The sequence below is a fragment of the Stomoxys calcitrans genome, chromosome 1 (genome assembly GCF_963082655.1).
Source record: "Stomoxys calcitrans chromosome 1, idStoCalc2.1, whole genome shotgun sequence".
Classification (NCBI taxonomy): domain Eukaryota; kingdom Metazoa; phylum Arthropoda; class Insecta; order Diptera; family Muscidae; genus Stomoxys; species Stomoxys calcitrans.
This window is the reverse complement of record NC_081552.1, coordinates 43,782,769-43,810,060: the sequence shown is the minus strand read 5'-3', so window position 1 is coordinate 43,810,060 and position 27,292 is coordinate 43,782,769. Positions and strand designations below refer to the sequence as shown.

The following is a 27,292-nucleotide window of genomic DNA, read 5'->3' as shown; positions in this document are numbered from 1 at the left end:
TTTTAATAGAGTTCCTAAAACCATACAAAAAACATGCGGATGTCCAATATATCTCTAACGGTATATGACCTACAATGATTTTTTTGAAAATTTTTGTCAAAGTATGATCGGTATTTCTGATATTGTGAGGTTATTTAGAAACCGATTGAAAATATTTACAAATCGTTACAAAATTCCACTCCGGAACTGGAATTAGTTGGACTACGTGGTCGGACCAGAATTCTTAATCTTAATCTACCATGGGAGTCTTGAGTCCCTGGAACTTTGGTTCCAACCTGACTATGGTGAGGCCTCAGTTGGGAGCAAAGTGGTGGTTGTGGTTTACACCTAAAATCGCAACAAGGGCAGATTTTGCTCGGTGTGGAGTTGCATGTAAGCAATTGGGTGCAGTGACCTCCTTGGTTTGGGCCACCAAGGGCGAGATCACGTCCAATCGAAGAGGGATCGTATTGACACTCATGCCTCCTTGGATCATGTATGGGGCCGTTGGTAGACGCGTTATATTTACCCGGGGTTGAGAGTCATGCAGGATTAAGCCCACACGGCAGGTGCCTGTATAAAATACCACTAGCACATGTCTCCTTGGGAGTAGAGAATGTTCCATTTACTGAAAGTGCTGGACAGGAAATTGAACTTCGAATCAAATATTTTGGAAAGGGCAAAAAGTCAGCTCTTTCCCTATACAGCTGCAAGAGAGCCATTGGCAAAGGTTGGGGTTTTAAATTGCATGCTATGCACTGGGTATATAGTGCAGTTGTCAGCCCTATAATGTTATATGGTGTTGTGGTCCGGTGGACAATGCTTCAAAAGTCCACTTACTGTTCAATACTCAGCCGAAACCAAAGGATAACTTGTTTGTGCATCAAAACCGCACTGAGGACTATGCCATTTGATGCAATGAATTTAATGCTACACCTAATGCCTCTTGACATTGTGGCTAGACAAATTGCTGCGACCATTGCTGCGAGGCTAAGCGAACTTTCTCTTTGGTCATGTGGCGGCTACGAACACTTTGCTGTCTTTGCGCAATATTGCAGGCAATTTTTGATTACACATTGCTTGAGCCGCTTTTTAATAAAACATACCATACCACTATTCCTGATAACACAGATAGGATTCTTGATAATGGAAGTTACGTAGACTTCTATACGGATGAATCCGAACAGGTGGACTTTGGGGTGTACTCTGAAAAACTAGAAGAGGTAATATCGAGAAGGTGACCATGGGACATGCGAGTCATTTAGAGCCCTCGTGATGCGCTTGGCCATCATGTCTATGTTCTCAGCAGTTTCCACTTTCTTTCTGGTCTAGAAGGGAAAATCGTGCAGAATGTATTAAAATATTTATCCCAAACCGAAGAAAGCATTTAGACTATTCTTTACCAGAATACAGGCTCTGTGTCTCCCATTCCCCATGCCCTTGAATAGTGTAAATCCAGGAAGAAGCCCACGAACCATTCCCCCACACGCCCATGGTTCCTTTAGTGCCACCTAACAATTGTGGAGATTTATCTGCAGAAACCGTACGATGGTCAGGATTCAGAATTTTCACCACCGTGGTGTTAGCCTCGTCTCATACCGCCAGGAATTCTTCCTCACAAAAATCGTTCTATCTTGTCATCGGATTTAGGAGCATTTGAGAAAGCGTTGAAATCACTCTTCCTCAAGACACTGGACACAAGTGTCAAATGTGCACGATTCCTCCTTAGATGCTTCACTAGCTGCAGCTGTTGAAGTACCTTTTGAGTTCCGTCCTTCCCCGCTGGCGCACATCTTGAGCCCAATCCCACCGGATAAGCAACCCTCACAGAGCTTTTTGGGTCCAGTTTCGACGCCTTCCTCACCTATCTTGATTGTGGCAGGGGGTGTTTTCAGTATCCTGCAAACCGCCAGACTTTGGAGATGCGCTCGATAGTGCCTCAGACAAGAGTTCAGCCAAAACGGCTGAGTTGTTTCCTGATTCTTCAACCCCACCGCTTCTATAGACCTTTAGTTGCAACATGTTGAATCCGTAGGATACAACTCCTTCAGACTTGTTGAGATGTGCGAGACAGTATTTGCCGTTAGAGTCGTCAATTTTTCATTTCTTACATTCATTACCATTGGCATATTTTGACAATTATAATGTTCATGGGGACCTTTCCACTTTCTGTTTTTGGTACGTGACGCTACCATCTATTAGAATATCCTGGGTCTTCAACCTCATTTTAAGTTTCAACCCCCTAATTATTGTTTTTTTTTTTAATACACCGGTATTGATAAAACCTAATGTAGATTTGAAATAGGTTTATTTGACAGATTTCCCTTATAAATTTCCAGATTTCGTTCATAGATTTTCTTTAAAGCTTCATTAAATTTTGTGGAAGCGGCCGATGAACATTTGCAATGTTTTTTACCACAGGAACATTTAGGCGAATATTGAGAAAGTGACCCTAAACTATGATTAACTTCCTACAAATTAAGTTTTGTTAAAAACATATAGAGCTATTATCTCCAAAATATCAAATTTCTGGCCTTGAACAACTCTACTCAGAAATACGTTTCCTAAAACATGATCCCTTTAAACTTTAATGAAACGTTCTGTGTTGTTTCATTTCTTATTTCATCTTCTCTTTCTTATATCCTTATGGCAATGGTCATATATGTGCCTCCATCAAATTCTAGGAAGTCGTTTTGCCAATGTCCCCTCTTTCTTCATAATGGTTATACACTTTGACATTTTCTTAAAGACAGCCATAGCGAGCAGCAAAACATTTCTAAAAATATACCTTGAGGAGTAGATTTTTGTTGTTTTGATGTTATTTTCGTAAAGGAATATACCTAATAAATGTTATGAAAGTAAGGGGTGAAAAGGGGAATTTTAAAAATTCAACAAAAAACTACGTAGATGTGGGTGGCAAATAAGCCATAACTGTGTGGGTTTGCTTGCAAATCCCTAGTAGTTGACAAATTCACCACACCTGAACACTCAATAGAGTGAGTGTTGAATATATACGTGGGCGCTTGAGAGAAAGTATCTGAGTGTGTGAGAGAGAGAGAGAGAAACCTCACTGAGTTTTAAAGAATTTATGTGTTCTTTGCTGAGTATGCGAATGCGCGCTTTCAGTGTGAGTAAACAACATACAAGGACTTGGGCCAACAACGTATCATCAATTAAAGTAGATACGAAAAGAAATGAATGAATAACACCAACAAACATGTATATAATCCATAAAAACGTGTGACGCCAGCATTCTTAATAATGAAAAAATAGAAACAAGGCAGCAATTTTAACGAAATCCAAAATACCAGGCAGCCTTTGGGTAAATGAAGACTGCTTGCTGACCATAGTTGCCATAGTTGCCAGTTAGACCATAGTTGCCAGTTAGAGAAAGGGTTAGGTTGATGAAACGGAGCAAGGAAAGGCACTAAATTAGAACCAATTGGACAGGGAACTGCTCAGAGAGTACATGCACAAGCATACCACAGTGATGAAATCGGCCAGATTTTATCATGAAACGGTGTTTCGAAATCGATACAGGGGGTGAAAGAGTCTTCTAGTTGCCGTCTTCTGTATTCCTTTGGTATTTGAAAAACCTTCCCAGGGGAAAACTTCTCATATATCAACGAGTGCAGTCCGATTCAAGTTTAAGCTCAATGATAAGGGGCCTCCTTTTTATAGCCGAGTCTGAACGCCATGCCGCAGTGCGACACCTGTTTGGAGGAAAGTTTTTACATGTCATAGTACCTCACAAATGTGGCAGCATTATGAGGGGAAAATCACCGCTGAAAATTTTTTCTGAGGCGTCATAGACGGACATGGTAACCTCTGCGCTACGATGGCCTCTACTGCTTTCGGAATAGCCGCAGAAATATTAACCGTTTCACGAGCGCGGTTTGACAGCAATCAAATATTTTTGTTCCACGTTTCTTTACCTGCACTTATTGGTTTCTCTATTTAGTAATTTTTTTTTTTTGCAAATAAATAAAGAAAAACGAACCATTGGAACCAATAGAACAAACAAAAATGATGCCGGCATTTCTCTGTTCCACAGGGTTGCATGCGCATTCGTCGCCCACTCGAGTAAACCCAGTTTATTGACGGCAGTCCTCTGGCCTTCCCCGCCAAATCGTCTGGCCTTTCATTCCCCCTTTCTCCGTTGCGGCCTGGCACCCAAACGATGCGGATTTTGATATCATCCTCAGAGAAGGCGTTAATCTCCTTCTTACACTGCAAGACTGTTCGTTATCTTATCTTCCTGCTTGTTATTGTCCTTATGGCAATTTTACTGTCGGTAGAGATGTTCACACTCGACGTCCTCGCGTTAGTACCACACCACTTCACGCATTCCATGATCGCCCGGATCTCCGTCTGCAGGACCGTATTATGGTCAGGCAGTCTAAAACAGATCTCAATGTAGACCCCCAGGCCCAATCTGTTCTATAGCTTTAATCCATCCATGCAACATGATCTTCCGGGTGGCAATATTAAGGTTCAGTCAATCCAAGACTGTGGCACTGGCAGCAGTTCCTCTCATTCGACCTCAAGGTTCATCTCAGGAATCCGAGCGGGAACCTCTTCCCTTCCTTCCAGATTTCCTGTCGTCACCTCGATTATACCGCTATGGTATGAGCTGCTCCCATCCTCAATCCATTCTCCCATCGCCTTAAGTCTCATAGCCCCAGTGGCTGCCACACACTTTATCTGTATGTCAATGGATCGGATATATAGTATAGTCTCCAGTGCCCTAGTGGGCGTGGTCCTCATCGCTCCGTCTATGCCAACACAAAATGTTCTCTGAACCCGTTGTATGGTCCTTATGTTGCACTTTTTCTCCATAGCAGTCCACCAAACTACTGAGGCGCAAGTTAGTATTGCTCTAATCACGCTCCTGTAGAGCCAGTGGACTATCCTCGGATTCAGGCCCCATTTCGAACCTACGGCTTGTCTACATAGTGCCCAACATCTGTGAGACTTCTCAGTACGCTCCTGAATGTGACACTTCCAATTCAGTTTCCTGTCCAAGATCACACCTAAGTATTTGACCTTGTCAGATATCGAAATCGTCTTATTGAGGAATCGTGGTGCGTTACCTGGCCCACCTTCGTCTTCCTCGTGAACAGGCATATTTCAGTCTTCTCTTGTTTAACACTGAGACATCTGTGTCTAGCCCAGTCGGCCCTTTGCATAGCTGGTTCGGATCCGTACCCCTTAGAAGTATTATAACATCCTCTGCGTAGCAGACGGGCTCAAATCCCTCCTCAGTCAGAATCCGTAATAGGTCATTTATAGTGGTCACCCATAGGAGTGGCTATAAAATACATCTCTGTGGCGTGCCTCCCTTATATTAATGTCATGTGACACACAATTTATCCACCTGTTCCTTAGAATATGGTTTATCCAGTCTCTAAGGACCGGGTCCATTCGGTACTGGTCTAAGGATTGGTTCAGTGTACCGGTCCGCACATTGTTAAAAGCCCCCACGATGTCAATCCTTAGAATATGGTTTATCCAGTCTCTAAGGAACGGGTCCACCCGGTACTGGTCTAAGGATTGGTTCAGTGTGCCGGTCCGCACATGTGTAAGTTAAGGATCCAGTGTGTAAGTTAAGGATTCTTCTATTTTATGCACAACCTCGTGCAGGCCAGTATCCACCGACCTTCCCTTCACATAGGCATAGGCATAGGTGTCCACAATACGTGCCATGGTTTGGAGTAGAAAGGACGTAAGGTTTATAGGTCTGTAGGCCTTTGGTGTCGCATAACTTGCCTAGGCTTTCTCGAATAGGACAACTATCTACGAAGGACCCCACCAGTACAGTCGTTATCCTGTTGACATTTTCATCAATGTCTTCTATTGCTTGCACTACTTTTGCGCCTAATTTTAGGCAACGTGTCGCCGACGTGTTTTATATGACAGCGTTCCGCTGAACAGAATACCCTGCTTAAGACCCTAGGAAGCTTACATAAAAGGGATAGAACTTGGTTAGGATCCACCACTAACACTCTTAGACTCCGGCGACTTACTTTCTTAGGTACTCAGAAGCGGTCAGTGGCTTACTGCATCGACTATGTTTATCCTACATCATTTTAAACTTAAAATCATTATTTACAACAAATATATTTCATTTATTGCTGAAGAAGTTTATATCATAGAATATTATCTTTTCTAAAAGGTAAGTTATTAAGCAGTTGCAGCCCATTCGGGAAACTCTCTAGAAGGATATATAACATAATGCATGGTTTGGACATTTAACAAAAGCACAAGCATTGTAAAAATTGTTGGCAGGATGCCGGCTTCAGCCTGGGAAAACAGAAACAGAAAGTAAAAGAGTTAGGAATTTCCCCCACCTTAGCATGGACAAGCTTCATAGCTACCATATATTTGCTTTTAATGCCTGCATAACCAGATATAATAGCATTTGGTGGAGTTCCCACAGGCAAATGGAAGGCCATGCTGGTGGCAATGCCAGCTGGAAATACCAACATTATGGGATTCATTTTAATAGCAACAGCCTGGAAAGTGAAAAGGTCACTTAAATTAAAAAAGCTTTAGACAAATTATAATAAATAATAAACAAGTCACCAGTTCTTGTACTACAGGTATTAGAATATTGCATATTGGCACATTAGCACTAAAGTTAGTTAGAAAAGTTCCGGCAAATATGGCAGCACCTTGCACAGCCAAGTCCGGCCATGCTGACAAACCGGACAAAGCCTCTCCCAGCAATTTGGCCATGCCACTTTCTTGACTGGCATCGGCCAATGCGAAACCACCACCTAGCAATATCTCTGATGAGTTAAGGAGACATATCAAAAATTCGGTTTCTTACCCAATAAGAAAACCAGACCCCAAGGTGTATTGGCATGAGTAAATTCCCAAGACATCAAAGCTTTTTCGCGTACAGCAGGATAGGGTCCTTTTATATTACCTTTAGATTTCAAGTGATTCCAAAACGAACAACTCATGGGAAACAGAAATAGGGCCAATAGTGATAACATAACCGCTGCAGAGGTTTTTATGGGCCTAAAAAGCAATACAAGAAAATACTAAAGGAAACATTCAAATCAAAAGTTGGTCAAATCAGCCAAATCATAAACTTATTAACACCCGCTCGCAAGGGAAAGGTTAGTTTTAGTATAATTTCCCTTGGGAAGGATAAGTTTTAGTACCATTTCCCAAAGGAAAGAGAAGTTTAAGTACCATTTATCAAAGAAAAAAAAAAAAGTGTTAGTACCATTCCCTATAGGAGCGGCTAGTTTTGGGTAGGCGTAAATTTAGTATAATTTTTCATGGGAATGGGTAGTTTTAGTATACTTGCTCTTACTTGATGCTGTGATAACTACGCACTTGGGTAATGGTATGAAAATTAGACTTTCCTTTCAAAAATGCTATGAAAACTACGCGCTTCCCTGGAAAATGCTATGAAAACTACGTGCTTCCTTGGGAAATGCTATAAAAACTTGGGAAATGCTATGGAAACTACGCTATCCCTTGTTAAAAGCTACTTAACAAACCTTTCCCCAGGGAAATGGTTTTAGTACCATTACGCTTACTCTGGGATATAGTACTAAAACTACCTTCTCCATGGGGAAATGAAAATTTCCCCTTTCTTTGGGAAAAGGTGGTTAAACTACCCTTTCCAAAATTACGCTTCCCTTTAGGAAACGTTACTAAAACTACCCTGTCCCTTGGAAAATGGCACTATAACTACCGTTTCCCTTGAAAACTTGCACTAAACCTATACTTTTCTCGTAGGAAATGATGCCAAAACCGCCCTTTCCCTTGGGAAATGTTACAAAACTAAGTTTTTCATTGGGAAATGTTAAAAAAACCACCTTTTTTGAGAAATGACACAACAATTTTTTTCCTTGGAAAATGGTGCTAAAACTGCCCTTCTTCTTGGAAAATGTTACAAAACTAGCCTTTCCCTTGGAAAATGGTGGTGAAACTACCGTTTTCCTTGGAAAACAGTGGTAAAACTACCCATTCCCTTGGGAAATGGTGGTAAAACTACCCATTCCCTTGGGAAATGGTGGTAAAACTACCCCTTCCCTTGGGAAATACTGGTAAAACTACCCTATCTCTTGGTAAATGGTGGTGAAACTACCCTTTCCCTTAGTAAATGGTGGTTAAACTACCACTTTCCTTGGGAAATGGGGCAAAACTACCCTTTCCCTTGGGAAATGGTGATAAAACTAACCCTTTTCTTAGAAAATGATGGCAAAACTTCCCTTACCCCAGGCAAATGGTGGCAAAACTTGGGAGATGGTGAACAAAACTGCCCTTTTCCTAGGCAAACGGTGGTAAAACTACCCTTTCCCTTTGGAAATAGTGGTAAAGTTACCCTTTCCTTTGGAAATGGTGATAAAAGTACCCTTTCCCTTTGGAAATGGTGGCAAAACTTGGGAGATGGTGAACAAAACTGCCCTTTTCCTAGGCAAACGGTGGTAAAACTACCCTTTCCCTTTGGAAATGGTGGTAAAGTTACCCTTTCCTTTGGAAATGGTGGTAAAACTACCCTTTCCCTTTGAGAAATGGTGTTAAAAGTATGTCCGTGAAGATAAATTTGAATATAACTTAGCCAAGACACAAACCTGACATTTTAACAGAGCTATGTAAAGTGATAAACAGAGCACTGTTAACTAATTTTCTTTTGTATTTTAAATAAAAAAAATCACTTTTAGCATTTTCTCACCAAATATTTTCTAAAATTACTTGCTAAAGAATTTATCTACAACTATAAAATGCTTAATAATAGCTAAACCCTCAAACCTCTATGCCAACAATATTTTTTGAAGACCTATATGACCCATTTTTAAAATGGCAATGCAGTGCACTCGTCATAGATAGGTGATACAAACTAATACCAGAATTAGCCCCTACAAAGAGCTATTAGAATCAGAAGTCCCCATATTCAAATTGTATTTCAGATCGGAGATATTTCGCCCCAAAAGTTATATTTGAATTTAACATAATGACCCACTGTGCTGGACTGGTCATAGATAGGTGATACAAACTAATACCAGAATTAGCCCCTACAAAGAGCTATTAGAATCAGAAGTCCCCATATTCAAATTGTATTTCAGATCGGAGATATTTCGCCCCAAAAGTTATATTTGAATTTAACATAATGGCCCACTGTGCTGGACTGGTCATAGATAGGTGATACAAACTAATACCAGAATTAGCCCCTATCAAGAGCTATTAGAATCAGAAGTCCCCATATTCAAATTGTATTTCAGATCGGAGATATTTCGCCCCAAAAGTTATATTTGAATTTAACATTATGGCCCACTGTGCTGGACTGGTCATAGATAGGCGATACAAACTAATACCAGAATTAGCCCCTACCAAAAGCTATTAGAATCAGCAGTCCCCATATTCAAATTGTATTTCAGATCGGAGATGTTTCGCTCCGAAAGTTATATTTGAATTTAACATTATGGCCCACTGTGCAGGACTGGTCATAGATAGGTGATACAAAATAATACCAGAATTAGCCCCTACAAAGAGCTTTTAGAATCAGAAGTCCCCATATTCAAATTGTATTTCAGATCGGAGATATTTCGGCCCAAAAGTTGTATTTGAATTTAACATAATGGCCCACTGTGCTGGACTGGTCATAGATAGGTGATACAAACTAATACCAGAATTAGCCCCTACCAAGAGCTATTAGAATCAGAAGTCCCCATATTCAAATTGTATTTCAGATCGGAGATATTTCGCCCCAAAATTTATATTTGAATTTAACATAATGACCCACTGTGCTGGACTGGTCATAGATAGGTGATACAAACTAATACCAGAATTAGCCCCTACCAAGAGCTATTAGAATCAGAAGTCCAAATATTCAAATTGTATTTCAGATCGGAGATATTTCGCCCCAAAAGTTATATTTGAATTTAACATTATGGCCCACTGTGCTGGACTGGTCATAGATAGGTGATACAAACTAATACCAGAATTAGCCCCTACAAAGAGCTATTAGAATCAGAAGTCCCCATATTCAAATTGTATTTCAGATCGGAGATGTTTCGCTCCGAAAGTTATATTTGAATTTAACATTATGGCCCACTGTGCAGGACTGGTCATAGATAGGCGATACAAACTAATACCAGAATTAGCCCCTACAAAGAGCTTTTAGAATCACAAGTCGCCATATTCAAATTGTATTTCAGATCGGAGATATTTCGCCCCAAAAGTTATATTTGAATTTAACATTATGGCCCACTGTGCTGGACTGGTCATAGATAGGTGATACAAACTAATACCAGAATTAGCCCCTACCAAGAGCTATTAGAATCAGAAGTCCAAATATTCAAATTGTATTTCAGATCGGAGATATTTCGCCCCAAAAGTTATATTTGAATTTACCATAATGGCCCACTGTGCTGGACTGGTCATAGATAGGTGATACAAACTAATACCAGAATTAGCCCCTACCAAGAGCTATTAGAATCAGAAGTCCAAATATTCAAATTGTATTTCAGATCGGAGATATTTCGCCCCAAAAGTTATATTTGAATTTACCATAATGGCCCACTGTGCTGGACTGGTCATAGATAGGTGATACAAACTAATACCAGAATTAGCCCCTACAAAGAGCTATTAGAATCAGAAGTCCCCATATTCAAATTGTATTTCAGATCGGAGATATTTCGCCCCAAAAGTTATATTTGAATTTAACATTATGGCCCACTGTGCTGGACTGGTCATAGATAGGCGATACAAACTAATACCAGAATTAGCCCCTACAAAGAGCTTTTAGAATCACAAGTCGCCATATTCAAATTGTATTTCAGATCGGAGATATTTCGCCCCAAAAGTTATATTTGAATTTAACATTATGGCCCACTGTGCTGGACTGGTCATAGATAGGTGATACAAACTAATACCAGAATTAGCCCCTACCAAGAGCTATTAGAATCAGAAGTCCCCATGTTCAAATTGTATTTCAGATCGGAGATATTTCGCCCCAAAAGTTATATTTGAATTTAACATTATGGCCCACTGTGCTGGACTGGTCATAGATAGGCAATACAAACTAATACCAGAATTAGCCCCTACCAAAAGCTATTAGAATCAGCAGTCCCCATATTCAAATTGTATTTCAGATCGGAGATATTTCGCCCCAAAAGTTATATTTGAATTTAACATTATGGCCCACTGTGCTGGACTGGTCATAGATAGGCGATACAAACTAATACCAGAATTAGCCCCTACCAAGAGCTATTAGAATCAGAAGTCCCCATGTTCAAATTGTATTTCAGATCGGAGATATTTCGCCCCAAAAGTTATATTTGAATTTTACCATAATGGCCCACTGTGCTGGACTGGTCATAGATAGGTGATACAAACTAATACCAGAATTAGCCCCTACCAAGAGCTTTTAGAATCAGAAGTCCCCATATTCAAATTGTATTTCAGATCGGAGATATTTCACCCCAAAAGTTATATTTGAATTTAGCATAATGGCCCACTATGCTGGACTGGTCATAGATAGGTGATACAAACTAATACCAGAATTAGCCCCTACCAAGAGCTATTAGAATCAGAAGTCCCCATATTCAAATTGTATTTCAGATCGGAGATATTTCACCCCAAAAGTTATATTTGAATTTAACATAATGGCCCACTGTGCTGGACTGGTCATAGATAGGTGATACAAACTAATACCAGAATTAGCCCCTACCAAGAGCTTTTAGAATCAGAAGTCTCCATATTCAAATTGTATTTCAGATCGGAGATATTTCGCCCCAAAAGTTATATTTGAATTTAACATAATGGCCCACTGTGCTGGACTGGTCATAGATAGGTGATACAAACTAATACCAGAATTAGCTCCTACCAAGAGCTAGTAGAATCAGAAGTCCCCATATTCAAATTGTATTTCAGATCGGAGATATTTCGCCCCAAAAGTTATATTTGAATTTAACATAATGGCTCACTGTGCTGGACTGGTCATAGATAGGTGATACAAACTAATACCAGAATTAGCCCATACCAAGAGCTTTTAGAATCAGAAGTCCCCATATTCAAATTGTATTTCAGATCGGAGATATTTCACCCCAAAAGTTATATTTGAATTTAACATAATGGCCCACTGTGCTGGACTGGTCATAGATAGGTGATACAAACTAATACCATAATTAGCGCCTACCAAGAGCTTTTAGAATCACAAGTCCCCATATTCAAATTGTATTTCAGATCGGAGATATTTCGTCCCAAAAGTTATATTTGAATTTAACATAATGGCCCACTGTGCTGGACTGGTCATAGATAGGTGATACCAACTAATACCAGAATTAGCCCCTATCAAGAGCTATTAGAATCAGAAGTCCCCATATTCAAATTGTATTTCAGATCGGATATATTTCGCCCCAAAAGTTATATTTGAATTCATCATAGGTCATAGATAGGTGATACAAATTCATACATATAGCGACGGATGAAACAAATTAGATTTGTTTAAATTGAGGAAAATATAACATTTAAATTTAAAAAAGTATAAAATTAATATAAAGAAATAATATAATTAATAGTAATAAAATAACTAAAAAGTGGGCTGCCTACGGGTTTCTAACTTGCGATACTTCTATTACAAAGCGTACGCGCTAACCACTAAGCTAGATCCGACTACAAATTCGGTTGGCCATAGGCAGATAAGCACAAACGATAATTCTTTCATTTTTCATAAATCAAGGATCCAGAGAAAACCAAGAAGCCGAATGCTAAAAATAGAAACATGTTTTCACATATGTTCAGAATCATACTCTCACACTTTGCTTTCTGTATTATGTATGCATCATACACATTAACAGAAAATTGAAAGCACTCACAGAGAAAAATATGCATAAGAATTCCACGTGCTAAAAATAGAACAAAACAGAGTTTCGTATTATTCAGATCGCTACTGAGCTCTAACAAGGTTTTTGATGTCAAACAATGTTATGCCTGGTACGTTCGTTTCTTGCAACATTTTTTCCGTGGCAACCTTTTTTAGATAAAAGATTTTAAAGCAAAAAAAAACTTGCTGATTGCATTTAGTAGGACATTCCCTCATTACTTATGAAACATTTTTCTTAACACTTCATTGAGATTTTTGTAGTGTTTCAAATAAGTAACCGTGAAAAATATGTGTTTTCACCTGTGAAAATCGAATATAGTACTGGCCTTTAAACGTATTAAGACAATCGGTAACACATTCTTAGATGATAAAAACAATATTTATCTTAATTAAATGTTTTATACTTCAAAAATTCCTTTACGTAGAATATTTTTCGCCAAAAAAAAAGATTTTAAAATCAATACATTTCATTCAAATACACAAAAAATATCCAACGCTTACACTCTGCGCCGCCAAAATTACAACTTCATAGAATGTTTACACTGGATGCTAAAACGTGTTTTATAACTATGTTGTCATTTATGTGCTTAAACGGCATGTTTCACTAAAGAAAATATTAAAAAAAAAAAAATTCAAGGTTGGAAGTGAGTATTACTGTAAAATACGAACCTAATTCTGGCCTTAAGGCAAAACGCAATGAAATTGCAAGAATATTTTCTCTAAAGACAATTTTAATGAAATGTTGTCTAAAGTTGAAATGTCAATGAAACCTTTCCTTAAGACAAAATTAAATAATACATAATATAATAAAGCTATTAAATAATTTTTTGAATTATCCTAATCGAGGGAACTTAAACTGGGACACAAGAAACTTGCGCTTCTACCTGTGAATAAACAATATTTACCAATAATTCACATATTGATTATTAAATTTTTTTATATGATAGACTTTGTAGTTAATACTAAATGTTTCTATACTACTAAGCTTATATTAACTTTAATAAGTACATAAATATACAAACTAATTAAAAAAAAAATTAGATTTGTTTGAATAAAGGAAAATAAAAAAAATAACAGTCAACGAGAACCGAACCCGCGATATTAGTCATACAACGCGTACGCGCTAACCAATGCACCAACTTCGACTTGGATGGAACGGAGACACACGCCAATGCGTAAGCACATAAATGGCAACATAGTCATACAGGCGCTTGGAACGATATTTTACGTGGAACAAATGTTCTGTCATAGCCAATTAAAATAAAGTCATACACATTGATTTAACAATAAGTGTAAACATATTATGAGAATGTAATTTTGGCGTAGTAGGTTATATTGAAATCATTGGACATATTTTTATAATTGAATGAAAACAAATATTTATATTTATAAACTTTTTTTTGACGAAACGTTTTTCAGCTAAAAAACGATGGTATATCGATGGATACGTATATCGTCATTTGCCACCGTGTGTATCATCGAATATCTCGGATGAGCTTGGTAGCGGCCTTTATAAATAATATGCAACTCTGTACTGGGATTCTGTAATTTATATCGTTGAGTAAAATTTGTCGACAAATAATCGTTTGCGCTAACGATTACGTTATTCTCTAATTCATCGTTAACTGAAATCGTCTGTAATTTTTTACTTTGACAACTCCAGCTAAAAAAGAAAAGGACGAAAGTGACAGATAAAAAATAATTTTCTCATAGCCTGTAAATCTTCTTATTTAAACTTAAAAACATCACAAATATCAATAAAATGTACACTATTATGTAGAAAAAGTGTTAACCGCGCTTATTAATAGATTATGCACACGTATCCGAAATCTTTTAAGAAAAAACAATTGAAAAATACTCTAAAACCACTCTATATGATGATTTTTATTTCTTGTCGTTAAAGAAAACACTTTTAACTCACGATTTTCTTTTCGTTAACGAAAAAAGGTGATTTAAATGAATTTCATTTGTTAAAGAATTCAAGATTTGGATTCAAGTCGAAGTTGGCGTAGTGGTTAGCGCGTACGCGTTGTTTAAACAATGAAACGTGTTCGGTTCTCGTGGAAAGTTAATTTTTGTTTGTTTTATTTTCCCCCATTTAAACAAATCTAACATTTATTTATATACTTAATGAAGTTAATATAAGCTTAGTAGTATTAAAGAATTTAGCATTATTATCTATTCACAGGAAGAAGCGCAAGTTTCTTGTGTCCCAGTTTAAGTTCCCTCGATTAGGATAATTCAAAAAATTATTTAATAGCTTTATTATATTATGTATTATTTAATTTTGTCTTAAGGAAAGGTTTCATTGACATTTCAACTTTAGACAACATTTCATTAAAATTGTCTTTAGAGAAAATATTCTTGCAATTTCATTGCGTTTTGCCTTAAGGCCAGAATTAGGTTCGTATTTTACAGTAATACTCACTTCCAACCTTGAATTTTTTTTTTTTAATATTTTCTTTAGTGAAACATGCCGTTTAAGCACATAAATGACAACATAGTTATAAAACACGTTTTAGCATCCAGTGTAAACATTCTATGAAGTTGTAATTTTGGCGGCGCAGAGTGTAAGCATTGGATATTTTTTGTGTATTTGAATGAAATGTATTGATTTTAAAATCTTTTTTTTTGGCGAAAAATATTCTACGTAAAGGAATTTTTGAAGTATAAAACATTTAATTAAGATAAATATTGTTTTTATCATCTAAGAATGTGTTACCGATTGTCTTAATACGTTTAAAGGCCAGTACTATATTCGATTTTCACAGGTGAAAACACATATTTTTCACGGTTACTTTTTTGAAACACTACAAAAATCTCAATGAAGTGTTGAGAAAAATGTTTCATAAGTAATGAGGGAATGTCCTACTAAATGCAATCAGCAAGTTTTTTTTTGCTTTAAAATCTTTTATCTAAAAAAGGTTGCCACGGAAAAAATGTTGCAAGAAACGAACGTACCAGGCATAACATTGTTTGACATCAAAAACCTTGTTAGAGCTCAGTAGCGATCTGAATAATACGAAACTCTGTTTTGTTCTATTTTTAGCACGTGGAATTCTTATGCATATTTTTCTCTGTGAGTGCTTTCAATTTTCTGTTAATGTGTATGATGCATACATAATACAGAAAGCAAAGTGTGAGAGTATGATTCTGAACATATGTGAAAACATGTTTCTATTTTTAGCATTCGGCTTCTTGGTTTTCTCTGGATCCTTGATTTATGAAAAATGAAAGAATTATCGTTTGTGCTTATCTGCCTATGGCCAACCGAATTTGTAGTCGGATCTAGCTTAGTGGTTAGCGCGTACGCTTTGTAATAGAAGTATCGCAAGTTAGAAACCCGTAGGCAGCCCACTTTTTAGTTATTTTATTACTATTAATTATATTATTTCTTTATATTAATTTTATACTTTTTAAATTTAAATGTTATATTTTCCTCAATTTAAACAAATCTAATTTGTTTCATCCATCGCTATATGTATGAATTTGTATCACCTATCTATGACCTATGATGAATTCAAATATAACTTTTGGGGTGAAATATCTCCGATCTGAAATACAATTTGAATATGGGGACTTCTGATTCTAATAGCTCTTGGTAGGGGCTAATTCCGGTATTAGTTTGTATCACCTATCTATGACCAGTCCAGCACAGTGGGCCATAATGTTAAATTCAAATATAACTTTTGGGGCGAAATATCTCCGATCTGAAATACAATTTGAATATGGGGACTTCTGATTCTAAAAGCTCTTGGTAGGGGCTAATTCTGGTATTAGTTTGTATCACCTATCTATGACCAGTCCAGCACAGTGGGCCATTATGTTAAATTCAAATATAACTTTTGGGACGAAATATCTCCGATCTGAAATACAATTTGAATATGGGGACTTCTGATTCTAATAGCTCTTGGTAGGGGCTAATTCTGGTATTAGTTTGTATCACCTATCTATGACCAGTCCAGCACAGTGGGCCATTATGTTAAATTCAAATATAACTTTTGGGGCGAAATATCTCCGATCTGAAATACAATTTGAATATGGGGACTTCTGATTCTAATAGCTCTTGATAGGGGCTAATTCTGGTATTAGTTGGTATCACCTATCTATGACCAGTCCTGCACAGTGGGCCATTATGTTAAATTCAAATATAACTTTTGGGCCGAAATATCTCCGATCTGAAATACAATTTGAATATGGGGACTTGTGATTCTAAAAGCTCTTGGTAGGGGCTAATTATGGTATTAGTTTGTATCACCTATCTATGACCAGTCCTGCACAGTGGGCCATAATGTTAAATTCAAATATAACTTTCGGAGCGAAACATCTCCGATCTGAAATACAATTTGAATATGGGGACTGCTGATTCTAATAGCTTTTGGTAGGGGCTAATTCTGGTATTAGTTTGTATCACCTATCTATGACCAGTCCAGCACAGTGGGCCATAATGTTAAATTCAAATATAACTTTTGGGGCGAAATATCTCCGATCTGAAATACAATTTGAATATTTGGACTTCTGATTCTAAAAGCTCTTGGTATGGGCTAATTCTGGTATTAGTTTGTATCACCTATCTATGACCAGTCCAGCACAGTGGGCCATTATGTTAAATTCAAATATAACTTTTGGGGCGAAATATCTCCGATCTGAAATACAATTTGAATATGGGGACTTCTGATTCTAATAGCTCTTGGTAGGAGCTGATTCTGGTATTAGTTTGTATCACCTATCTATGACCAGTCCAGCACAGTGGGCCATTATGTTAAATTCAAATATAACTTTTGGGGCGAAATATCTCCGATCTGAAATACAATTTGAATATGGAGACTTCTGATTCTAAAAGCTCTTGGTAGGGGCTAATTCTGGTATTAGTTTGTATCACCTATCTATGACCAGTCCAGCACAGTGGGCCATAATGTTAAATTCAAATATAACTTTTGGGGCGAAATATCTCCGATCTGAAATACAATTTGAATATGGGGACTTGTGATTCTAATAGCTCTTGGTAGGGGCTAATTCTGGTATTAGTTTGTATCACCTATCTATGACCAGTCCAGCACAGTGGGCCATTATGTTAAATTCAAATATAACTTTTGGGGTGAAATATCTCCGATCTGAAATACAATTTGAATATGGGGACTTCTGATTCTTATAGCTCTTTGTAGGGGTAATTCTGGTATTAGTTTGTATCACCTATCTATGACCAGTCCAGCACAGTGGGCCATTATGTTAAATTCAAATATAACTTTTGGGGTGAAATATCTCCGATCTGAAATACAATTTGAATATGGGGACTTCTGATTCTAAAAGCTCTTGGTAGGGGCTAATTCTGGTATTAGTTTGTATCACCTATCTATGACCAGTCCAGCACAGTGGGCCATTATGTTAAATTCAAATATAACTTTTGGGGTGAAATATCTCCGATCTGAAATACAATTTGAATACGGAGACTTCTGATTCTAAAAGCTCTTGGTAGGGGCTAATTCTGGTATTAGTTTGTATCACCTATCTATGACCAGTCCAGCACAGTGGGCCATTATGTTAAATTCAAATATAACTTTTGGGACGAAATATCTCCGATCTGAAATACAATTTGAATATGGGAACTTCTGATTCTAATAGCTCTTGGTAGGAGCTAATTCTGGTATTAGTTTGTATCACCTATCTATGACCAGTCCAGCACAGTGGGCCATTATGTTAAATTCAAATATAACTTTTGGGGTGAAATATCTCCGATCTGAAATACAATTTGAATATGGAGACTTCTGATTCTAAAAGCTCTTGGTAGGGGCTAATTCTGGTATTAGTTTGTATCACCTATTTATGACCAGTCCAGCACAGTGGGCCATTATGTTAAATTTAAATATAACTTTTGGGGTGAAATATCTCCGATCTGAAATACAATTTGAATATGGGGACTTCTGATTCTAAAAGCTCTTGGTAGGGGCTAATTCTGGTATTAGTTTGTATCACCTATCTATGACCAGTCCAGCACAGTGGGCCATTATGTTAAATTCAAATATAACTTTTGGGGTGAAATATCTCCGATCTGAAATACAATTTGAATATGGGGACCTCTGATTCTAAAAGCTCTTGGTAGGGGCTAATTCTGGTATTAGTTTGTATCACCTATCTATGACCAGTCCAGCACAGTGGGCCATTATGTTAAATTCAAATATAACTTTCGGAGCGAAACATCTCCGATCTGAAATACAATTTGAATATGGGGACTGCTGATTCTAATAGCTTTTGGTAGGGGCTAATTCTGGTATTAGTTTGTATCACCTATCTATGACCAGTCCAGCACAGTGGGCCATAATGTTAAATTCAAATATAACTTTTGGGGCGAAATATCTCCGATCTGAAATACAATTTGAATATTTGGACTTCTGATTCTAAAAGCTCTTGGTATGGGCTAATTCTGGTATTAGTTTGTATCACCTATCTATGACCAGTCCAGCACAGTGGGCCATTATGTTAAATTCAAATATAACTTTTGGGGCGAAATATCTCCGATCTGAAATACAATTTGAATATGGGGACTTCTGATTCTAATAGCTCTTGGTAGGAGCTGATTCTGGTATTAGTTTGTATCACCTATCTATGACCAGTCCAGCACAGTGGGCCATTATGTTAAATTCAAATATAACTTTTGGGGCGAAATATCTCCGATCTGAAATACAATTTGAATATTTGGACTTCTGATTCTAAAAGCTCTTGGTATGGGCTAATCCTGGTATTAGTTTGTATCACCTATCTATGACCAGTCCAGCACAGTGGGCCATTATGTTAAATTCAAATATAACTTTTGGGGCGAAATATCTCCGATCTGAAATACAATTTGAATACGGAGACTTCTGATTCTAAAAGCTCTTGGTAGGGGCTAATTCTGGTATTAGTTTGTATCACCTATCTATGACGAGTGCACTGCATTGCCATTTTAAAAATGGGTCATATAGGTCTTCAAAAAATATTGTTGGCATAGAGGTTTGAGGGTTTAGCTATTATTAAGCATTTTATAGTTGTAGATAAATTCTTTAGCAAGTGATTTTAGAAAATATTTGGTGAGAAAATGCTAAAAATGATTTTTTTTATTTAAAATACAAAAGAAAATTAGTTAACAGTGCTCTGTTTATCACTTAACATAGCTCTGTTAAAATGTCAGGTTTGTGTCTTGGCTAAGTTATATTCAAATTTATCTTCACGGACATGTTAAAAGTACCCTTTCCTTGGGAAATGGTGGTAGAAAACTACTTTTTTGAGAAATGGCAAAAAAAACCCTTTTCCTTGGAAAATGGTGCTAAAACTGCCCTTTTTCTTGGAAAATGTAACAAAACTGCCCTTTCCCTTGGGAAATGGTGGTGAAACTACCGTTTTCCTTGGAAAACAGTGGTAAAACTACCCATTCCCTTGGGAAATGGTGGTAAAACTACCCATTCCCTTGGGAAATGGTGGTAAAACTACCCCTTCCCTTGGGAAATACTGGTAAAACTACCCTATCTCTTGGTAAATGGTGGTGAAACTACCCCTTTCCTTGGGAAATGGGGCAAAACTACCCTTTCCCTTGGGAAATGGTGGTAAAACTAACCCTTTTGTTAGAAAATGATGGCAAAACTTCCCTTACCCCAGGCAAATGGTGGCAAAACTTGGGAGATGGTGATAAAACTGCCCTTTTCCTAGGCAAACGGTGGTAAAACTACACTTTCCCTTTGGAAATGGTGGTAACGTTTCCTTTTCCTCGGCAAACGGTGGTAAAACTACCCTTTCCCTTTGGAAATGGTGGTAAAGTTACCCTTTCCTTTGGAAATGGTGGTAAAACTACCCATTTCCTTGGGAAATGGTGGTAAAACTACCCATTCCCTTGGGAAATGCTGGTAAAACTACCCATTCCCTTGGGAAATGGTGGTAAAACTACCCATTCCCTTGGGAAATGCTGGTAAAACTAACCCTTTTCTTAGAAAATGATGGCAAAACTTCCCTTACCCCAGGCAAATGGTGGCAAAACTTGAGAGATGGTGAACAAAACTGCCCTTTTCCTAGGCAAACGGTGGTAAAACTACCCTTTCCCTTTGGAAAGGGTAGTGGTGGTAAAGTTACCCTTTCCTTTGGAAATGGTGGAAAAAGTGCCCTTTCGCTTTGGAAATGGTGGTAAAAGTACCCTTTCCTTGGGAAATGGTGGTAGAAAACTACTTTTTTGAGAAATGGCAAAAAAACCCTTTTCCTTGGAAAATGGTGCCAAAATTGCCCTGGTTCTTGGAAAATGTTACAAAACTACTCTTTCTCTTGGGAAATGGTGGTAAACCCACCGTTTTCCTAGGCAAACTAGTCTTTTCCTTTGGAAATGGGGGTAAAACTACCCTTTCCTAAAAAAATTTTGGTAAAACTACCCTTTTTCTTTTGGAAATTGTAAAACCACCGTTTTAATTGAAAAATAGTGGTAAAACCATCCTTTCTCTTGGAAATGGTGGTAAAACTACCCTTTCCTATTGGAAATGGTGGTAAAACTACCCTTTCCCTTTAGAAATGGTCGTAAAACTACCGTTTCCTTAGGTAAAATAACGTTTCCTTTGGTAAAACTACCGTATACCTTGGGAAATGTAACGGTAAAACTAACGGTTTTCTTGAAAAATTATGGTAAAACTACCAATGGTGGCAAATCAACCCTTTTCCTCGGCTAATGGTAGTTAAAGTACTCTTTCCGTTAGCAAATGTTGGTTAAACTACCCTTTCCCGTGGAAAATGCTACTAAAACCACACTTTTATACTGATACTACCCTTTCCTTTGGAAAATTGTATTTAAACATCCATTTCCTTTGGGAAGTTGTGGTTAAACTACCCTATCCCTTGGGAAATGGTACGAACACTGTCCACTCCCCTCGCAAAAATTTACAAAAACTACACTTTTCCTTTGGAAATGGTGCTAAAACTAACCTTTTCTCTGGGTAGTGGTACTACAACTTCGCTTTCCTTTGGGAAACGGTAGTAACACTTCGCTTTGCTTTGGGAAAATTTGGTAAAACTACCCTTTCTCTTGGGAACGGGTAGTGAAAGTATACTTACCTATCCTTGATGATAAAAATAACCATTTCCCTTGGGGAAATCGTACGATCTCTGCCCATCCCTCGCCAAAAAATTTACTAATACTACATTTTTCTTTTGGAAATGTTGATAAAACTAACCTTTTCTCTGGGTAATGGTACTACAACTTCCATGTCCCTTGGGTAATCGCGTACTAAAACTTCCCTTTCCTTTGAGAAATGGTACTAAAGTTACCCATTCTTTTGGGAAATGGTGATGGAAATACTACCCTTTTTCTTGGAATATGGTACTTCCCTTGGGGAATGGTAGTAAAGCTATCCTCTCCTTTCGGAAATATTACTAAAACTAACATAATCTTTGGGAAATGGTACTAAAACTACCATAACACTCGAGAAATGGTACTAAAACTATCCTTTCCCTTGGGAAACGATACTAAAACTACCATAACCCTTGGGAAATGGTACTAAACATGCCATAAATCTAGGAAAATGGTGCTTAAGCTACCATATTGCTACATAACGTACCATTCGCTTAGGAAGTGGTACTAAAACTTCCCTTTCCCTTGGGAAATTGTGCTAAAACTACCCTTTCCCTTGAAAAACAGTATTAAAACTACACTTTTCATTGGCAAATGTTACTACAATTACCCTTTCCCGTAGGAAATGGTAAAACTACTAAAAAAAAATTTTACTAAAAATAGACTTTTCCTTGGAAATTGTCACAAAAACTACCCTTTCCTTGGGAAATGTTATTAAAATTATCCTTTCCTTGGGAAATGGTACTTTAACTCCCCTTTCCCAATGGAAGTAGTTTTATTACCCTTCCCCTTCGTAAATTGTACTAAAAGTAAGACTTTTTCTTGGAAAATGGTATTAAAACGAAGGTTTCCCTGGGAAAATGGTCTTGGTATCCTACCAAATGAAATGGTAGTTAAACTAGCCTTTCGCCTACGAAATCGAACACATTCCCTAGGACAAGACTACTAGTACTATCCGTTCGCTGAGAAACGGATTCGGACCATCACCTTTGTTTTGACAGTGATTTTTTGTTTTTGTTTTTTCAAACTTACACAGCATTAAAGTAATCTCCCCATCCTGGCATGAATCCCGGCGATCGAGTGAACAGCAAAACAATCATTGTCAAGAACCAAAATAAAACCTGGCATTCATGACTTGAAAGGGGTCCAAGTTCGGCATATTTTGCCATGACCACAGCCTTAACCGTATCAGCAGCTTCACCGCCACGAGCCACTTCGAGGCCAGTTTGACTCTGGGGACGACATAAACCCAAATGGGTAAACTGTAGACAGATAAACAAGAGAATAGTGTCAACTATAACCATTGGTATGGCCCAGCCCATGAAATGAGGAAAGTCTATTTTATCGGTGGCATTAGGAAAGCGTCTGAAAAAAAAAGAAAAAAACTGAATATTTGTTTTATTCATTTTTTTTTTCTTTTAGATAAGTCTACCCTTCAAATATTCCCTTAAAGGTTAAATTTGTACCAGTGCCTATCAAGGTTCCACAACCACCTATAGTTGAGGCATAGGCTATGCCAAAATAAAATGCCATGGCAATGCGTGAAGGATGCTTTTTGCCTTCCGTAACAGGTTCCACCTCTTCGGGCATCCAGACATCGACTACTTTATTCTTTAGTCGAAGAAAAGAGAAATATCGAAATCTGGTTGAAATTGAAAAATTTTTTTTTTTTCATAATACCGTTTCCAATTCGTGCAACACCGCTTTTACTATGGGACACATCATGGCTGTAGTGGCAGAATTTGAAATCCACATTGATATGAAACTGGTTATACAAACCAAACCCAGATGTAATCTAGAAAAAGACATTTTTAATTTTTTTTATATTTTTTAAGAGATTTGTTGCAGTTTACCTTCTGGGACTGCATCCCACCACTAGTATGGTCTTTAGGGCTAATCTCTTGTGCAAATTGCAATATTCTATGGCAGATGCCACAATGAGACTTCCTAGAAACATCGCCAAAGTGTCCTTGAAATAATTTTGACAGGTACGTTCGGAGCTCTATAACAAAGAAGAGAGTAAAGGAGTGGAGGTCTTTTTTTTTTTTTGTTCTAAACAGAAGGTCGAGACGCTTGCAACGCTAAGTTGGGCTAATGGGAACTAAACTCTGCGTATTCCACATCAGAATTTTCATTGTTCTATGTTAGTTAGCCACCAAAATGCGAAGTACTGAGAAAAAAACACCTAGGCGGACTTAAACGCCGACTCTCTTACGATACACCCAGGTGAAGACCGGGAGTCGTTCAGAACTCCACCACATAACACCGGCATCGACGCTGCAGCTAAGTTAAGATCCAGAAACATCAGCACCGATAAGAGAGTAAATTTCCGAAGGCGGAAGTACCGTATGAGTGCTACGCCGACGTTCAGCCTAACCCCATCTCGAACCCTATACCTTGACCAGCAGTGGTGAAACCATCGAACTACGTAGCCCCTGCATAGCACAGCCATGCTGACCCCCAACTCCAGTGCCAAGCCATCGCCTGAGTAAGAGTGCCAAGAAGAGTACCGTTACATTTGTGTTCCCCGGACCGACCTGGCTCATCAAGAGGAGCTTGCAAGTTGTCGCTGCACCCACCTGGAAAAATAATTTGTACCCTTTCACAACGGAAACGGTAATTGTGGAACCCTTTCCCAAGAGAAAGGGTAGTTTTAGTACCCGCTGCCAAGGCAAAGGGTGGTTTTAGAACCCTTTCCCTAAAGAAAGCGTAGATTTCGTACCCTTTCCCATGTAGTTTTACCCCAATTCTCCAAGGGCAGAGGTACATTTAGTATCATTTGTCAAAAGAAAGGGTAGTATATTGTTCCAAGGAAATGGGTAGTTTTAGTAACACTTTTTTAAGTTTTGTCCAAGGAATAGAGCACTTTAATTAGCCTTACCAAAGGGAAAGGTTAGATTTAGCATCCTTTCAAAAAGGAAAGGGAAGCTTTAGCACTCTTTGAAAAAAGAAAGGATAGTTTTAGGACTCTTTCAAAAAGGAAGGGTAGTTTTAGTACCCTTCCTCAAGGAAAGGGAAGAATTAGAACCCTCTCTCAAGGGAAAGATTAGGAATTAGAACCCTCTCCCAAGGGAAAGGGTAGTTTTAGTACACGGAAACACGTAGTTTTAGTACCCTTTGCCAAGGGAATGGGTATTTTTAGTACCCTTTGCCGAGGTCACTGGTAGTTTTAGTACCCTTTCCAAAGGGACGGTGTAGTTTTAGTATCTTTTCCCAAAGGAAAGGATTTTTTAGTACAATTTTCCAAGGTAAAGGATAGGTTGAGTATCCTTACAAAGAGAAAGGTTAGTTTGAGTACGATTTCCGAAGAAAAAGGTTAGGTTTAGCATATTTTCAAAGGGAAATGGCATGTTTAGTACCCTTTCCCAAGGGAAAGGTTAGTTTGAGTAACCTTTTCCAGGGAAAAGGTTAGATTTAGTACGATTTCCGAAGGAAAAGGTTATGTTTAGCATATTTTCAAAGGGAAATGGCACGTTTAGTACCCTTTCCCAAGGGAAAGGTTAGTTTGGGTATCCTTTTCCAGGGAAAAGGTTAGATTTAGCACCCTTTCAAAGGAAAAGGGTAGTTTTAGTACCTTTTGCCAAGGGAAAACGTAGTTTTAGGTTCCTTTATCGGAGGAAAGAGTAGTTTTAGAAGTTTTTGCCAATGGAAAGGGTAGTTTAAGTACCCTTTGCCAAGGGAGGGGGTAGTTTTAGCACACTTTGCCAAGGGAAGGGGTAGTTTTAGAACACTTTCCCAGGGAATAGGGTACTTTTAGTAATCTCTCCCAGGGAATAGGGTATTTTTAGTACCCTTTTCCAGGGAATAGGATAGTTTTAGTACCCTTTCCTAGGGAATAGGGTACTTTAAGTACTCTTTACAGGGTTTACAGTACTCTTTATAGGGTACATCTTTTACCCTTTTCCGAAGAAGAGGGTAGTCTTAGTACCCTTTTCCAGGGAATAGGGTAGTTTTAGTACCCTTTTCCAGGGAATAGGGTAGTTTAAGTACTCTTTCTTAGGGAAGAGGGTAGTTTTAGTACCCTTTCACAGGGAAAATGGTAGTTTTAATACCCTCTCCCAGGAAAAAGTCAATTTAAGTACCATTTCCGAGGGCAAAGGATAGTACAAATACCATTTTCAAGGGTAAAGGGTAGTTTTAGTACCCTTTCCCAGGGAACAGGTTAGTTTTGGTATCCTTTACCAAAGGAAAGGGGCAGTTTTGGTATCCTTAAACTTACCAAAATATTCATTATTGGCAGTACAAATATGGGCAACAACGAGGTAACATACAATGGTATACATTCGGTTATCCAATAGAAACAGCAAACCAATATCAGAAACATGCAGCGAAACTCCTAAAGAAGTGGAAGAAGTGCACTGATTAGAGGTGAACAAAACAAAAAAAACACCATCACAATACTTACAGCTCTACCAGGAAAACATAAAACGAAAGGACTAGCTGCCATAGGTATGACAATAGTTAGCAAACCTCTCCAGTGATAGGTAAAGAATCTTGCAGTCAAATCCGTTTTGAAGGGTCTTGCGGAATCACTATGGGTTATTCAATTATATGCAATCATTTTGAGTGAAAAAAGATTCCTCCTCATTACAACTTACCCCATATTCGTTATATAGATGTTTGAATAGGCAAGAAATTAAAAATATTACAAAATCAATTTAATTTTCCAGGCAATTATGTAGATTGAAAAATGTATCTGGGCTTTTGTACGTATGGTTTTAATATAAAAACTATGGTATTCTAAATTATAGGTTTCTATGTTATTGTTGATTTAGTAAAATGAAAGTATTTAATAATAAATATGTCTTACATTGTTCTACACTTCTGACATCTCTATAAACTGGGTGCTTAGGTTAGGTAAGAGTGGCAGTCCTTTACAAACTCATTTAGACAATTTTAAGCCCATAGTGATACCACAGTAGCGACAGACCAAGACCTCTGGTGGGAGTGGAACCCACGTAGTCATCCCACGCTAGAGGGATGACCAAAATAAATGAATGACCAAAATCCCGAAGAGCGCCTTGTCCCTTACTACCACAGGCTGAGGACAGTCCTCAACACCGCGGTCTCAGATCAAGTCTGAGACCGTGCTCTTCGGACGATATTAGCATCGCCGCAATACCCTGTACCTTCTCCATCAGTAGCGACAGACCAAGACCTCTGGTGGGAATGGAGCCCACGTAGTCATCCCACGCTAGAGGGATGACCAAAATAAATGAACAAAATCCCAAAGAGCGCCTTGTCCCTTACTTCCACAGGCTGAGGACAGTCCTCTACACCGCGGTCTCAGATCAAGTCTGAGACCGTGCTCTTTGGACGATATTAGCATCGCCGCAATACCCTGTACCTTCTCCATCATAATGGACAGAACCACCCTCTCAAAGGCC

The 27,292-nt window shown here is 38.1% G+C and overlaps 1 protein-coding gene across 1 annotated transcript; it reads right to left on the bottom strand.

The window, feature by feature from the left end:
- Positions 1-6,083: 6,083 nt before the first annotated feature.
- LOC106093489 (protein I'm not dead yet-like) lies at positions 6,084-26,683 on the bottom strand. Its single transcript, XM_059360202.1, has 11 exons — positions 26,504-26,683; positions 26,311-26,437; positions 26,125-26,241; positions 23,759-23,907; positions 23,586-23,700; positions 23,338-23,516; positions 22,938-23,270; positions 6,812-7,005; positions 6,565-6,758; positions 6,357-6,494; positions 6,084-6,282 (listed from the first exon to the last, which is right to left on the bottom strand). Exons 1-11 carry the CDS (start codon positions 26,506-26,508, stop codon positions 6,163-6,165), a joined length of 1,671 nt encoding a protein of 556 aa, XP_059216185.1. The 5' UTR covers positions 26,509-26,683; the 3' UTR covers positions 6,084-6,162.
- Between the last annotated feature and the right edge of the window lie 609 nt (positions 26,684-27,292).

Bases quoted from the DNA above. Each gene is read 5' to 3' on its own strand.
- LOC106093489 (XM_059360202.1), bottom strand. The intron at 23,517-23,585 runs GTATTATGAAAA...CTTCGACTAAAG, and splicing joins TGTTGCACGAATTGGAAACG to AATAAAGTAGTCGATGTCTG. The intron at 7,006-22,937 runs GTAAGTTTGAAA...ATTGCTTTTTAG, and splicing joins GGAGATTACTTTAATGCTGT to GCCCATAAAAACCTCTGCAG.